The sequence below is a fragment of the Penaeus monodon genome, chromosome 37, assembly GCF_015228065.2.
Source record: "Penaeus monodon isolate SGIC_2016 chromosome 37, NSTDA_Pmon_1, whole genome shotgun sequence".
Taxonomy (NCBI): domain Eukaryota; kingdom Metazoa; phylum Arthropoda; class Malacostraca; order Decapoda; family Penaeidae; genus Penaeus; species Penaeus monodon.
Window position 1 is genome coordinate 20,817,459 of NC_051422.1, and position 14,571 is coordinate 20,832,029.

The window sequence follows — 14,571 nt, forward strand, 5'->3', positions numbered from 1 at the left end:
CAGGAATGACATCATATAGGCAGTGTGATACACAAGGGGGGAAAATAAAGGAGACACACCATTCATTTCTGATAAAGGACTCAAAATTATAAATATATTTTCAGAGGCAGTAGAGAAGAGGTAGTAGGTGCCTTGTCACCTGTATTGCGTGGTCTTAGTCATGAGAGCCTGGATGTGCGTCTTCATGCTTTGAGTCGTCTGCGTCACATTCTTCGCCATAATCAGGAGGCTGTCCACCATCTCACTACTGATGCAGACACTGTGCATCCAACCGTTTCAGAACTTTTCAGCATTCTTTTAGGTAATGAAGTAGTGATATATCATAAATGATTGCTCGTGAGAATATGATATACCATATAAGCTGGTACATTAGGCACACCTTTTTTATTGTTAAATGTATCAAAAAATTGCCCTGTTTCTAATGCTACTAAATGAGTGACCAAACAACCTAGGCTAGGGAGCCTGACGAAGCATGCTGGGTAAGTTCACTCAACACAAAAATTGTTGTTAATAATAGAATATTGAAAACAACCCAAATTAGTACACTAACTTGTTTTATTAATAATTAAGTATTGAAAACAAGCTGAATTATCACAGTCTGTAATCACAGACTTATGATAAATTACTTGTGATACGCTGGCAGTTATGAGAGAAGTTCACATCATCTCACTTACCTCCTTCCCCAGCATACATAACCCACATCTGATACATGTCTTACATTATTTAACGACTGTGTTACCATTAAGAAACATGAGTTCAGTCTCTAAATAAAAAATGCTCCAGGAAATATGAAAGAAATGTTAAACTTTCATCCATCTGTCTGCCATTTGCAGTGAGTGGATGTCAGCAAAACTTTAATGCTACCATGGTATATAAAAAAAAAAAAATAAAAAAAAAAAATAATAAATAAATAAATAAAATAAATAAAAGATAAAAAATCATACATTTTTTCCCCTACAAAACCACTTTTAAGTATGTGTGAATAAAAGTATGATGAAGCATGACCCCCCCACATAAATGTTCTTGTAAAATAAGTCAAGGTTCAGTGGAAAACAGAAAAATGTAATATTATGTAACCTGCTCTCCCCTGCAAGCTTATATTATGTGAAGGGATCAGTAATGTGATAATATTTTTTCACTGATTATTCTCACAATATAGATTTTTTTTATTATTTCTGTGAAGTATATAGTACACTTCTAGAATGTTGAATATATAAATAACTTGCATATTTTAAAAGGTCAGTGCCGTGAAGTGGAAGAAGAGGTGCAAGTGGCTGTGGCAGATTGCCTTGGTCTCTTGGGTGCCATTGACCCAATGCGACTCTATACACATTCCAATATTAAAGGTACTTATATTTATACTTAATTTATGAGATGAAGTTTGAAAATGAATGATTTGATATGTCTGATAAAGAGGTAAAATTCACTTTGTAGTAGCCCTGTCTTTTATTATTATTATTATTATTATTATTATTATTATTATTAACATTTATTTCATTTTATTGCAGAGGAACTGAGCAAAATACATCTGAACATTGAAGAAGAACTTTTCATAGTGGAATTGGTAACAGAATTAGGAAGAGCCTTCTTAGCTGCTACAGATGCCAATACCCAGACATGTGCCTCATATGCCATGCAAGTATGTTATCATAAGTGATTGATATAGTCAGTTGATTTTAATATTTTCTGTGTCTGAATGCAAATTTTTAATAATTTACTTGGTAATTTTTAGTAATGAAAACAGTTTTTGATTTTTATAAAAATGATATGGTGTCATGAACTTTGATGTATTTCATATTTAATGTAATCATTAACAGAGGTAGTATCTGTACGTTTTTTTTATTGCAGATTATATGTATGGACATACTAAGAAGTCAGTTTCATAACCAAGTTAAAATACTTGAGATGAATATGTGAAAGTGCAGTAAAAGTTTTTTTTTTTTTTTTTTTTTTTTTTTTTTTTTTTTTTTTTTTTTTTTTTAGTATTGTTTGTAGTTATTGGTTTACAATAGAAAGAACAATAATGATGATACGATGACCATCCAAGATTCTTATTATTATTCTAGGAAGTGACAAGAGTTTATGGCATCCGAGAGAGGGGCTCAGAAGGGGCAACACCAGTTGGTTCTGGGGCTTGGGACCGTTTGCCTTACCAAATGCAGGAGATTATTTTTCCTTTGATGACCTCAAAATACACTGTGGCCAACAGCAATAGTCGATCAACCTCTGGACGTCCTTCACCTATCTACGGAAGTTCTCGGGCACAGACCTTCCATCAGTGGCTTACAAATTGGACATGTTCTCTAATAGACTTGCTCAAAGGGGAAAGAGCTTTTCAGGTAGGTAGCAAGTATGTTTGTAATATGGATATTTTCTTTTTTTATTCATATTATTAACTACAGACTTGGATTTATGACTAGAGGTAACTATTATGCTTTAAGACATATATAAGGATATTGAAATACATACCTAGTTTGACAATTTGTGTGTTTTATCTGCCATTGGTGATAAAGCGATTTATATGATTTTTTAAGGTGCATTAATGAATATGGTACTTTGACAGGTATTCAGTGCCTGCAAACCAATCCTCCGTAGAGATACAACAACAGCCATGTATTTGTTACAACCTGTGCTGGTATGTGCACTAAGGGAGTCTGAGCAACACCATGAGACAATTCTTAAGGAGGTTTTAGCTGTAATGAAACACATGGATGAGAAACCAGTGGCAGAGCAGCCTTCTACAATCTCCCTGGAATTACAGTAAGAGTTTTACAAATCCAGTTGGTTATTCGGTGAATTGTTGATGCATTTTTGTAAATTAAAATGTCTGTAAAATACATAAGCTTGAGTCATAAGACATTCATTAATAGTTTTATATATGATTGACTATGCATTTCTCTAAGAGTAATATTTTTTTTTACTCTTTGATAAGTAGTGTAGTAGATATGATATTTTATCATTCATAAATTAATGTCTTATATTTTATCATTAGGTGACATAGAAAGCTCCTTTGCTTTCAGATAGAACTCCACCCCCCTCATAATATGCATATGTAAAATGCATTTGATTGAAAACAGTTCAGATAATGCAGATTTTTTCTTCGTCTTTTTCCAATGATGTGCTTATCAGCAACTTGCATTTGATAATAAACATAAGCAATAATGCAACCAATAATACACTGCAAAAGGTTGGCTGTCTAATGGGTTTCATCAAGCTATAGCAATATGCAGTGGGAAGTCACAATACAGTGTATTATATTTCTTATGCAGCCTGCTGGTTATATGATGCCACAATGTACATCCATTAGTTAGAGGTTTAAGCTTTCCCCCACTCTGTTTCATTCCAAATTGCTATCTTATCTCTTTCTGTAAATGCTATGGAAGTCTCATACAATGTTTATGTAAAAAAATATTACCTACAAAACATTACCTTTAGTTTAAATAAAGTCAGTCTTAACCCATTGCCGACGGGTGGCACGCTCATGCCATAGAGTATGTATGGACATGCCATGAGTTTTTTTTTTTTTTTGTTACAATCACGGCAAAAGATTATTTTTCTGCCAGTGAAAGTTTGATTAAGTCGGTTTTAACACTTTCATTTTTACCATGCAACAAACAAAAAAAATGCAACAAACCGACAATTTCAACTCCATGATGCCACATACTGCTTATTTTATTCAGACTATAGACCGAATAATGATCAACTATGGAGTCTATATAACAACAAAAATACCCTTCAGTCTCGATTTATCAGGAAGTTTGGCAAGTAGAGACTTTAAAAAATAATGAAAACTGAAAATACAACATATCTTCGTAGTATTACGAAGAAACGGCATGGGATGCTGGTATTTGGCATGAGTGGTAGAGCATGCTAAGGCAACAATATAAGCCCCCGGCAGCGAGGCCCCGGCCTCTATGAATGCTACCCATCAGTTATGGGTTAACCAACCCATAAATGATTGAGTTAGCATATTCTATCCCAGAAGATACACAGAATACAAAGTTTTTATTTTTTTCATCTTTGTAACTACATGTCTTAAGATTAATGTATGGACTTATAGTTGAACATTGTCTTTAAACAGGCATCTAGCAGTTCAGACATTGTTTACTGCTTTAGATTATGTAAGTAAGTGGATACAGAAACAGAGGCAGATTGAAAATGCATCAAAGAAAGGACGTGGAGCCTTTACACCTTCCATGGAGCTACAACAGGTTTGTAACCTTAATATTCATCTATGTAAATGGACTTTGTCTTTTTCTTTAAATATCATGCTTGATGAATAGTTTTTCTTTAAATATCATGCTTGATGAATAGTTTTAGTAATTAAGTTACAGTCCTTGTTATGTATTTTGCTTTTGTTTTGTTGCTCATACTGAGTGTGTCTTTTTTGTACTATTTTGATTATGGTTGTATTGATAATAATAATTTTTTGTATACAAAGACCTTATTAATGTTTATGTTGCATAAGTTCTTTTTATGTGCTTTTATACTATTAACTACACCCATATAAAGTGAACTCCACTCTTCTGATGGTCCTTGTATATTATCTCAGGTAACAGGTTTTCTTGAGAAGATTCCAGCAAATTTGCTTGCTCAGACGTCTTTCAAGTGCCAAGCCTACCACCGAGCCCTGCTTCATATTGAAGCCTTTTTAAAAGATAATCCAAGTCAGCTGAAGGAGCATCTTGGTTTTATGCAAGTAAGGGTTTGTCCTAGTACAAATGATGAATTTATATTATCACTGTGTAAATAAGAACAATTTGTTGCATTATTTAATAGTGATATAATGTAAGAAAAAAGACCTAGAACTGTGGTTAAGAAATGTTTTGTTTTACAGCGCATATATGTTTCCTTGGATGAACCAGATGGTGTTGCTGGTGTAGCAGCTATCCGTCAAGAGGATCCATCTTTGGATGAACAAGTTATTCAGCATGTTGCAACAGGTGACTTGAGAAATTTATCAGTAATTTCAAAATACAATAGATTTTATTTTTGTTATTTTCAGTTAGGATTCATTTCCAGGGATATATGTAATATTAGAAATATTCAAATGGTGCTGGAAAATATTTAACACTTGCCCCATCCAAAAACCATAAGCACTCCAGGAGTATACCTGATATACTGTAGTACATTATGGTTTAGTGTCCTTATCACATATTTTCAAATCTGTATTTTTGAAAGAATCAATTATCTAAATCATACACAGCATAACAAATGCTTTTATTCACAGGTCGCTTACAAGATGCTTTAGGATGCTATGAGCACCTTTGTGTTAGACAGGGATCAGAAGAAGTATACAAGGGTCTTCTGGATTGTTACCTGAGTTTGGATCAACCCCACTCAGTCCTTAACATAACACATGGGCTTCTTTCTAACAAGTAAGTGATATTTATCATTTAAGCATAAATCTAGTTACTTATAATATTTGAGTTAAGTTTTGACTGTATTTTTAATTGATGATATTCTTGCAGATAAATATCTACACTTTAGATTTTACATATTTTTATATTTTGTATGTTATTGATAGTTGTACTTACTAATTATTAACTATTGAAAATCATTGTAAAAATGTATATTTCTTTTGCATAGCACTATAGATTGTAAAAAGGTGAGTTCTTTCATTCTGACACAACTTTACTTTTTCAAAATTTGTCATTTTAGATACTATAATATATGACTATGTTTCAGGCCTGAGCTTGAGGCATCACTGAATGAATACCGTGTTGAGGCAGCCTGGAGACTTGGCAAATGGGATTGTCTGGAAAAATACCTTGAAACTAATCCTAACCAGAACTCTTGGGGCTCAGGTGTTGGCCAGGTCCTTCTTGCAGTCCGTGCTCGTGACTCTGCAGCATACCAGTCAAGTTTGCGTCGCTTGCGGACACAGCAGATTGCTCCCCTGTCTGCTGCCAGTATGGAGAAATGGGCGTATCAAAGAGCATATCCAAACATACTAAGGTCAGAGAGTAATTATGACTTTTGTAAATGAACTTTAACCTCTGAGGATAGGATTTCTCGTGCAATCTGATACATGTAATGCCCTGAGTATTGTAGCTCCAAGCCCAGGCTACCTGAAATGTGATCACATAATAATGGAAAATTCAAAATTCAGTAAGGATTTCATTGAATGCATTTTCCTTTAACATTACTTTAAAGTAAAAATGATTACAAAGCAGACCATTATAAGACTGACACAATCTATAGCATCACCCAATCAAATTTTGAAGAATGGTGGTTATGTTTTACTTGTTTTACCACTATTAATAGCATTTGAACCCTAGGTTTTGAGTTGTTAGTTCAGGAAGTTTATTTTTTGTCAGTATTGTGGTTAACATATTTTGTTAATTATATGGTTAATTGTTGAACATAGAAAATATTGAATATTATATGAGTGACCTTTAGGTGATTTGATTCATTATTGGTTATTTTGTTGTAAAATTCCAGACTTCACATTCTTACTGAGCTGGAGGAAATAGTGTCTGGGTTACTTCAGTTTAACCAGCCCACTGATACAAAAATCAGATTTTCAAGTCCAGAGCTGAAGATGACCTTGGATCACCAGCAGCAACCCCTAAACCTTCAGGAACTTGTTGAAAGATGGGACAAACGTTTGAGCCTTGTTCAGACATCCCACCGTTACCTTGAGCCTATCTTAAGTTTTCGAAGGTATGTCAAATTAATTACACAATCAAATATTGCATTTGATCTCTGCTGTTATTCTTATTTTTTGTTACTTTTCTTAATGTAAGTCCACTTGGGACACCATTTAATCAGCATTGTTGTTGTTATGTATTTGATTTTTTCTTCTGCTATTCATAAGACCTCAGCTGAGTCCTTGAATAACATCATAGAGTACATTAAGATTTCAGATAGTAAGAGACTGTTGAAACTTACAATCTGCAAAAACAAAAACAAAACAAAGAAATATTATTTTGTTGCTTCAACTTTATATATGTAACAAATATTCCCACCAACAGAACCTTATTAGAACTTGGCCGAGAGTGGACACAGAAGAGTGATTCATCTTTGAGTTCATCTTTAGTCACCCAGTTGGAGAGTACATGGCTTCATAGTGCCAAAGTTGCACGGAAGGCAGGACACACACAGCAAGGAGAATGGGCTCTTCTTGGAGCAGGTAACTATATTCACTGTTATTATTGTCATCATTTTTTTTTTATCATTGATTCATTTAAGGGGAAAGGTTTAGGGTCTTTTATCAGTTTGATTTCTTTTTCTTTGGATATAAGTTTTAAGCACTTTATTTGTACAAAAATATTCTAAAGCAGAATTTTTAAATTTCCTTAACCCATTGCCGACGGGCATGGCATGTACGTACATGCCATGCCCACTGTGAGTTTACTTGTTTAATTGTTTTTCACATAGATGGCTACACTTGTACTAAGTCACCAATGAGCCAGTTACGAGTACTGCCTGTCTCGCCCGTTCATCCTTTTCGTTGATTTACGAAAATATTTTACGTTATCTTATTTTGCTGTTACTAATGTTTATAACATTATATTAATTCTAATGTTTACAGTAAAAATAACAACATCAATATTCATAGCACTAGTAAACAATTCGTTTTTCCCGCCAATACAAGGAAAGGTGAAATCAGGTAAGGGCACAAGATCTACTAATTGACTCCTTTGTAGCTAAGCACTAGCAGAGCCATCTGTGTGCAGAGACATTTCATAAAAATATAAAAAATGAGCACAGCATTTTCCCCATTTTTTATTAATTTTCTCCGTCGGCATTGGGTTAAGTGAAGGTATTGGCTGTAATTGAGTGTAAGTATATCCTTGAAGTATGAAGATTATCCTATACAGGATCAGGAAGAGATGTTTTTATTGAACGAGCAAAGTGGCACTGGGTGAAGGGTGAACAGCATCAAGCCGTGACGACTCTAAATCGCGGGATGGAAAAGTTCTTCTCCTCAAGTGATGATTACAGGGGAGATATTGGCAAGGAGACACAAGTCAGTACTTTATGAAAATATTTTGTAATTATGATTATAATAGACATCTTTAACGGTTCTTACAGAATGATGCATTAGATCACAAGATAAAGAGTGAACACATCTTTATTTATTTATTTATTTGAGACATGCATTTTAGGAAGAGCGAATTGCCTATGGTCGTGCCAAGTTGCTCCTTGCAAGATATTCTGAAGAATCAGCCACACAGGAAGTTAACACTATCAAACAGTATTACCGAGATGCATGTGAGATGAACAAACAGTGGGAAGATGGGCATTTCCACCTTGCTATGTATTATGACCGTATTTTAAGCTCACTTGATGTTAAGGAAAAACCTGTGGAGTGGATCCATCACATAGTCTTAAGGTTTGTAATACTTTTTTATTTTTATAGTTTGGATTTTGAGATATTTAGATATCTTGTGGAATTTAGGGTTCTAATATTAAATTTTTGAGTGCATTTATGCCTATTGCTATTATTTCAATAAACCAGGTTGAAATTCTCTAATTATCTTTTGTCAGATAGCAAATTGGTCTCAAGTGTCCAGGTGACCTCTCACTTTACGCTGGATTATTATCATAGTGGGTTGTTGGTCCAGGGAGACTTCTTATTTTCCAACTAAAGTATGCTTCAATTATTTTTCATAGTTTTGGAAAATCACTCCAATATGGCTGTCGTCACATCTATCAGTCAATGCCAAGAATGCTGGGATTGTGGCTAGAGTTTGGAACAAGAGTCAGTGAACTAGAGGCTAAAGAAGAAAAGTCTAGGGTTAGCAGGAAAAATTCCACCCTGGACAGCCACAGGGAAAAACTGGCAAACCTTAATGGTGCTGTTGGTATGTAGATTACATGGAGCCTGGTTGGATTCTCTGAATTTTAATGGTGTTTAGAAAAAGGAATGAGAATTTTGAAATGTGTCTTCTTTACTTGGATACTCTCTCTGACTAAGTTTATTTCTTACAGGGAGCTTGGTAGATCGACTGCCCCATTATATGTTTATGACAGCACTGCCACAACTAATTTCTAGAATCTGCCATTCCAATAATGAAGTGTTTGTTCAGCTGTGCAAAATAATTGCTACAATGCTCAGTAGTTACCCACAACAAGCCATGTGGCATATGATAGCTGTGTCTAAGGTGAGAGTTCAATTGGGATGATAATAACTTTAGTCAATTGAATTTATTGTTTGAGAGATTGTATTGTTTTTATCTATGCCAAGGTCCACAGCCTATGGTTGGTGTTTTTTTTATAGTTACTTAGTGTATTCTTGTCATTTTTTTAAATTGGCACAATCTGGCTCCTAAGACTTAAATATATTTCAGTTCTCATCAGATAAAAAAGTTTGATTTTATTTTCATTTCAGTCTTCCTATCCAATGAGAGTTTCAAGATGTATTGAGATTTTTGAAACTGCCAAGAGAAAAAACCCAGACCTTCACAAATTTATTGCTGATGCCACCAAACTAGCAGATAAATTTCTTGAACTCTCAAATAAGCATGTAGAAAAGGTATGTACTACAAAAGTGACTGTAATGATTAATATTTAACCAGCATGGAAGGTGTATATAATGTTTAGTGTGAGATACATTATCTCAACAATAATGCAAAACTGAAATGTAATGTGTAATAAAGCACTGCACTGGCACATCTTGCCCAGTTTTGAAGATTTTATTTTTCTCTCTTTTTTTTCAGGGAGTACCCCAAGTAAGCCTGAACAGCTTATTACGAGGACTTCCAAGACTGCTGTCGGATTCATCTTTCTCAAGCATTATCCTGCCCCTTCAGCAACAGATGACTGTAACAACCCCTGTGTCTTCAGATGCTCTTCATTCTCACAATCCATTTCCCAGGTACTTTGGGAGATATTGTTTTATAAATAGTTTGTAAAAGTAATGTACAAGGTACTGCAACACCAAAAATGCATAAATAACCTTATTTCATTGTAAAACCATTGTGCGAGTATTATTGAAACTCAACAAGTTTTAAAGTAAAGAGCAATTTTGAACATTTTGAATATACTTCGAATGATTTTTAGCATCATAATATGTGTTCCATATTTGTTGGTTGTGTTATCTTACATTATGGATTGCATATTTTACTGAAGAGTATATGGAAGGATAGACTTCTTTTTTAGTCTTGCCGAAAATTTGAGCATGAACATGAATATAACAAAAGTAGGATAGTTATGTAGGGTACAATATGTTTTGTCCTTTTCTAGAGCTGAAGTATTCTTAGCAAGTATTGAAGATCAAGTGGAAATTATGCAGTCCCTGCAATTGCCAAAGAAAATAACATTGCGAGGTTCAGATGGCAACAGATACATTATGATGTGCAAACCAAAGGTAAAATAATTTCATTTTTATTTTTATTTTTCATTTTTTCTCACTCTTCTGAGTGTCAGGAATATGCACAGCAACACAGAAAACTATCATTAGCAGGGGTGTTGAAACATTCAATAATGAACAGATCATTATGTTACAGAAGGGTTTGTGTTTTGGGGGTTGAATTGGTCTTGTACTGATTTATTATGTATTGAATAGTCTTTGGATTCCCTGTGACATGATAATCTTATTCCTGAAAAGGATTGAATATGCCTTGCAATATGCAGACAAGTCACAAGCCTTCTAGGATATAATGATAATCTGGGACAAGAAAACATTTTTCGGAAGGCACCAACGCTTCGAGATATGTATGTTTGACGTCAACAAAGTAACAGGTAGGTAACAATGCCATCCCCTCCCCTCCCATTTTTCAACTTCCCTTCACTCAATATTTTGAAGAAAGATGTTTGTTTTGATAGAAATGAACGCTAAATCATTTTCGTATATGTCTATTTCTGTATCTAATACAGTGTTATCATTTAATATATTTGAACCAGAGAATGTGATCACAAGCAGGGTGAGTGGCCAAATCACCACAGGGTTGTTTGAGTTGACAGATGTCAGCAAGTTGACAGATGTCAGCCCAGGCTTATTTACTGGCAGCAGATATGTTGAAATCCTTGAGGAGGTTTTCTTTCCAACAGTTAGGAATGTTTCCTGAAACAGATCACTTCTATTTTAGTAAAAAAAATCAGCCCCATCCATACCAGCTGTGTTGTCCAGGATTGGTTTCGTAAATACTCCGATATCACACTGCTGCCACAGGCACCCAGATCAGATCTCAACCCAAATGAAAATGTGAGGGCGGCTGTGTCAATCGTGAATAATGCCTTGGATGCATGGGAACGTCTTTGATGTGAGGAAGGCCATACTTTGACAGCCTAGTTAGTGGCACTATGCTTCGACCCTTGAACTGTGTTTTGGCTTCAGGGGGGAGGGAACACAAAATATCAAACTTGAATATGTCAACAGTATCTTATTTTCCTGGTTTTGATTTTAAATGAATATGTCAATACTCATTAGGTAATGTAATAGCAATAATCCTTGTGGGTAGCACCTGTCATATCAGGTGCTACCCACTGACAATACCTAGCACTTTTCTTCTCTTGTATTATGACAATTGACCCAACATTAAAAGAAAAGTATAAGAAAGCTAATTGATTAATGACAAAGTATTATACAGTATTATAGATTACTTGCGAATTTACAGCCTCTTCCTTTGTGATTTACCACACAATGGAAAATCAGGGGTACCAACAATTTCCTAGCACTAATAACTATTTCAAAAAGTATCCTTGTTTGTGTCAGAATGGTTAGCATGAATTTGTATCAATAGTTTTCTGTGTTGCTGTACTCATACATATTTCAATTTAATGTTAAATACCTGTCATCATCATTACAATATTTAACAATTTCATGGTATTTATTAATTCAGGGAATTTGCCTTGTAATAATAATAATGGATTTACATCTTAACAGGATGACTTGAGGAAAGACTGCCGACTCATGGAATTCAATGCATTTGTCAACCGCTGCCTTATGCAAGATCCAGAGTCAAGAAGGAGGGATTTGCACATTAGAACATATGTGAGTGTTAACTGTAGTTCCTATTTTTATTAGTGTCAGGATGAACTAACTCATTTTTCTGTCTTTTTCTTTCTTCTTCTTCTTCTTCTTCTTCTTCTTCTTCTTCTTCTTCTTTTTCTTCTTCTTTGGGGGGGTAAACAGCTTATTTGGTACAGACTACAGTTTCATTTAATGAGTGAAGAGAGAATAAAATGGCTTTTAAGCCAGTGATTGTATGAACTCTGTTCAGAATTAATTTAGTATGTAATTCAGAAATAATACAGGAATTCAGATATCATAATAAAATTTTTATTAAATTTATATTAACACTGTTGTTTGATTACAGGCAGTAGTACCTCTAAATGAAGAATGTGGCTTGATTGAATGGATTCAGAACCTCAATGGCTTGAGGCAGATCCTCCACCGCATCTACAGAGACACTGGGATCTACATGTCTGGCCAGGAACTGAAGCAGAACATGTGCAAAATAGACACACCTTTAGTAACAAAACATGACATTTTTAAGAACAAACTAGTTCCTAGACATCCTCCTGTGTTTGGGGAATGGTTTCTTCGAAATTTCCCAGATCCACAGGCATGGTGAGTGAATGATACAGATGTTAAATAATTTTTTTGGTACAGTGCTATGAATGTTATTGTTGTTGTTTTTATAGGTTTAGTGGAATTTTAACTAGATATTTTATTAATTTTTGTCTTTGGAAATTATGTGATAAAATCTTTCATCAAAAAGCAGCTTTTCTTTTGATAAATGTTGCTCAGAAAAATATTAGAATACAAGTAGCAATTACTTTTTAAGATGTTGTGACATAAATTTCACATAATAGATAAGAAAGTTAGAATATATACAAGTTTTAATATATATAAGAATGAGTAATGAGTTTTAATTCTAGGTTGAGAGCAAGACTGAGCTACTGCCGCACCACAGCTGTCATGTCCATGGTGGGCTATATTCTTGGTCTTGGCGATAGACATGGAGAAAACATTTTATTTGATTCCTCAAATGGTGACACAGTACATGTGGACTTCAACTGCCTTTTCAACAAGGTTTGTGATAAACATATATTAATTACTTTATACATTAATGTATAAATTAGGCTGCAATAATTGGGAGTGAAAAAAAGGGTGAGGAGGAGGTTAGTGTTACCTTCATTACTTTTATTCCTCATGTTAATTTAAGCTACATTTTTCCTCCAGGGAGAAACATTTGACTGGCCTGAGCGTGTTCCCTTCCGTCTGACCCACAACATGATTAGTGCCATGGGACCTACAGGATATGAAGGCATCTTTCGGAAAACTTGTGAGGTATGTGAAGAATAGGAAAATTACTGTTCAAGTGTTTCATCATCTTATATGAAATACAGGTTGTACAACTGTATGTCTTGAGTAATTCAGCCTTTTTCATACAATAGGTTACAATGCGTGTGATGAGAGATGAGCGTGATGCCCTCATGTCTATACTTCGTCCTTTCATCCACGATCCTTTAGTGGAGTGGTCACGAGGAGATAAAAGTGCCAAGAACACAGGTGAAATTAATAATGAAAAGGTATGCTTCAGTGATTCAGTGTAATAAAAGATGTGAAAGATAAAATGAGTATACTCACTTTTTTTTTCTAAATACTTTTGTCTATGGCAAGCAGTTGTTTCCTAATGCAGGTTAATATCCAAAGATCCATAAACCTATCTAACTATCTTCATATTCATCTTTCTAGGCACAAATGCATGTCAACAATATAGAACAGCGTCTTAGTGGACAGATTCGTACAAAGGGGCGAGGTCTCAACCTTCCTCTGTCTGTTGAGGGGCAGGTTAACTCCCTTATTGAAGAAGCTACAAGTGTAGATAATCTTTGCCAGATGTATATTGGATGGGCAGCTTACATGTGATGTTTGATTGAAGAATAGCTGTTTAGCTTATGCCTGTTGAAATATATATAAAAATTTAAATTTCCTTTGTATGGAAAATAATTTTCTACTTCTACATTTCTGTATTTTTATTATCCTTTTTATTAAACATTTGAATGTCTTTAGACACAGTTATAGCACTGAAAATGACAATGAAAAATGTATTCAAAAAAAGAAAAGATCTGCAAATGTTTGGCAGTTATGGAGTTAAGATGGTAAGGAAACCTGTTATTCAAAAGTTTCATATGCTTATACTGAGTTACCTCTGCACTCTGTCTTCTTACATAATTAATGGAATCCTCATTTATTTTCATACTTTAGGTATGGAATCTTACAGAATGTGTTAGCATTAATATACATGACATTAGTTCTAGATTATTTTACCATGATTGTCATGTCGTCTATTACAATGACTAATTACCTGTCTTTTACTGGGTTATTACAGTTGCTCCTGCATACATTAACAGAGGATACATTTGCTGATTGCCAACATTACCATATACCTATCAATCATTAAGGTCACATCTCCAAAGTGGCAAGATTAGCAATTTTCTTGGTTTTACGTTTATTTTGTGGAGTTTCTTTTAAAGATGACTGATAACTCTTCGGTGCAAACAAGATGTAGATCACTTAGCTGTAGGAAATTAAATTTTATCAACTGTGATGTGTTATAGTCTGAATTCCATGTTAAGGTGTAATAAGAGTGGCTTTGTGTAGGATTCCCC

The 14,571-nt window shown here is 34.4% G+C and overlaps 1 protein-coding gene across 1 annotated transcript in view; it reads left to right on the forward strand.

Annotated features, from left to right (window-relative positions):
* The window catches only part of LOC119596041 (serine/threonine-protein kinase ATR-like), a 38,881-nt gene extending 24,957 nt beyond the window's left edge, over positions 1-13,924 (forward strand). The window contains 25 exon segments of the mRNA XM_037945141.1: positions 105-301; positions 1,239-1,346; positions 1,509-1,639; positions 2,067-2,339; positions 2,564-2,760; positions 4,082-4,211; positions 4,553-4,699; positions 4,838-4,943; positions 5,231-5,378; positions 5,689-5,958; positions 6,445-6,666; positions 6,978-7,135; positions 7,827-7,975; positions 8,115-8,341; positions 8,623-8,813; positions 8,941-9,113; positions 9,341-9,484; positions 9,669-9,826; positions 10,195-10,318; positions 11,837-11,944; positions 12,270-12,523; positions 12,835-12,988; positions 13,139-13,246; positions 13,354-13,488; positions 13,655-13,924. Coding sequence (XP_037801069.1) covers positions 105-301; positions 1,239-1,346; positions 1,509-1,639; positions 2,067-2,339; positions 2,564-2,760; positions 4,082-4,211; positions 4,553-4,699; positions 4,838-4,943; positions 5,231-5,378; positions 5,689-5,958; positions 6,445-6,666; positions 6,978-7,135; positions 7,827-7,975; positions 8,115-8,341; positions 8,623-8,813; positions 8,941-9,113; positions 9,341-9,484; positions 9,669-9,826; positions 10,195-10,318; positions 11,837-11,944; positions 12,270-12,523; positions 12,835-12,988; positions 13,139-13,246; positions 13,354-13,488; positions 13,655-13,828 — 4,186 coding nt within the window. The 3' untranslated portion in view covers positions 13,829-13,924.
* Positions 13,925-14,571: the final 647 nt, after the last annotated feature.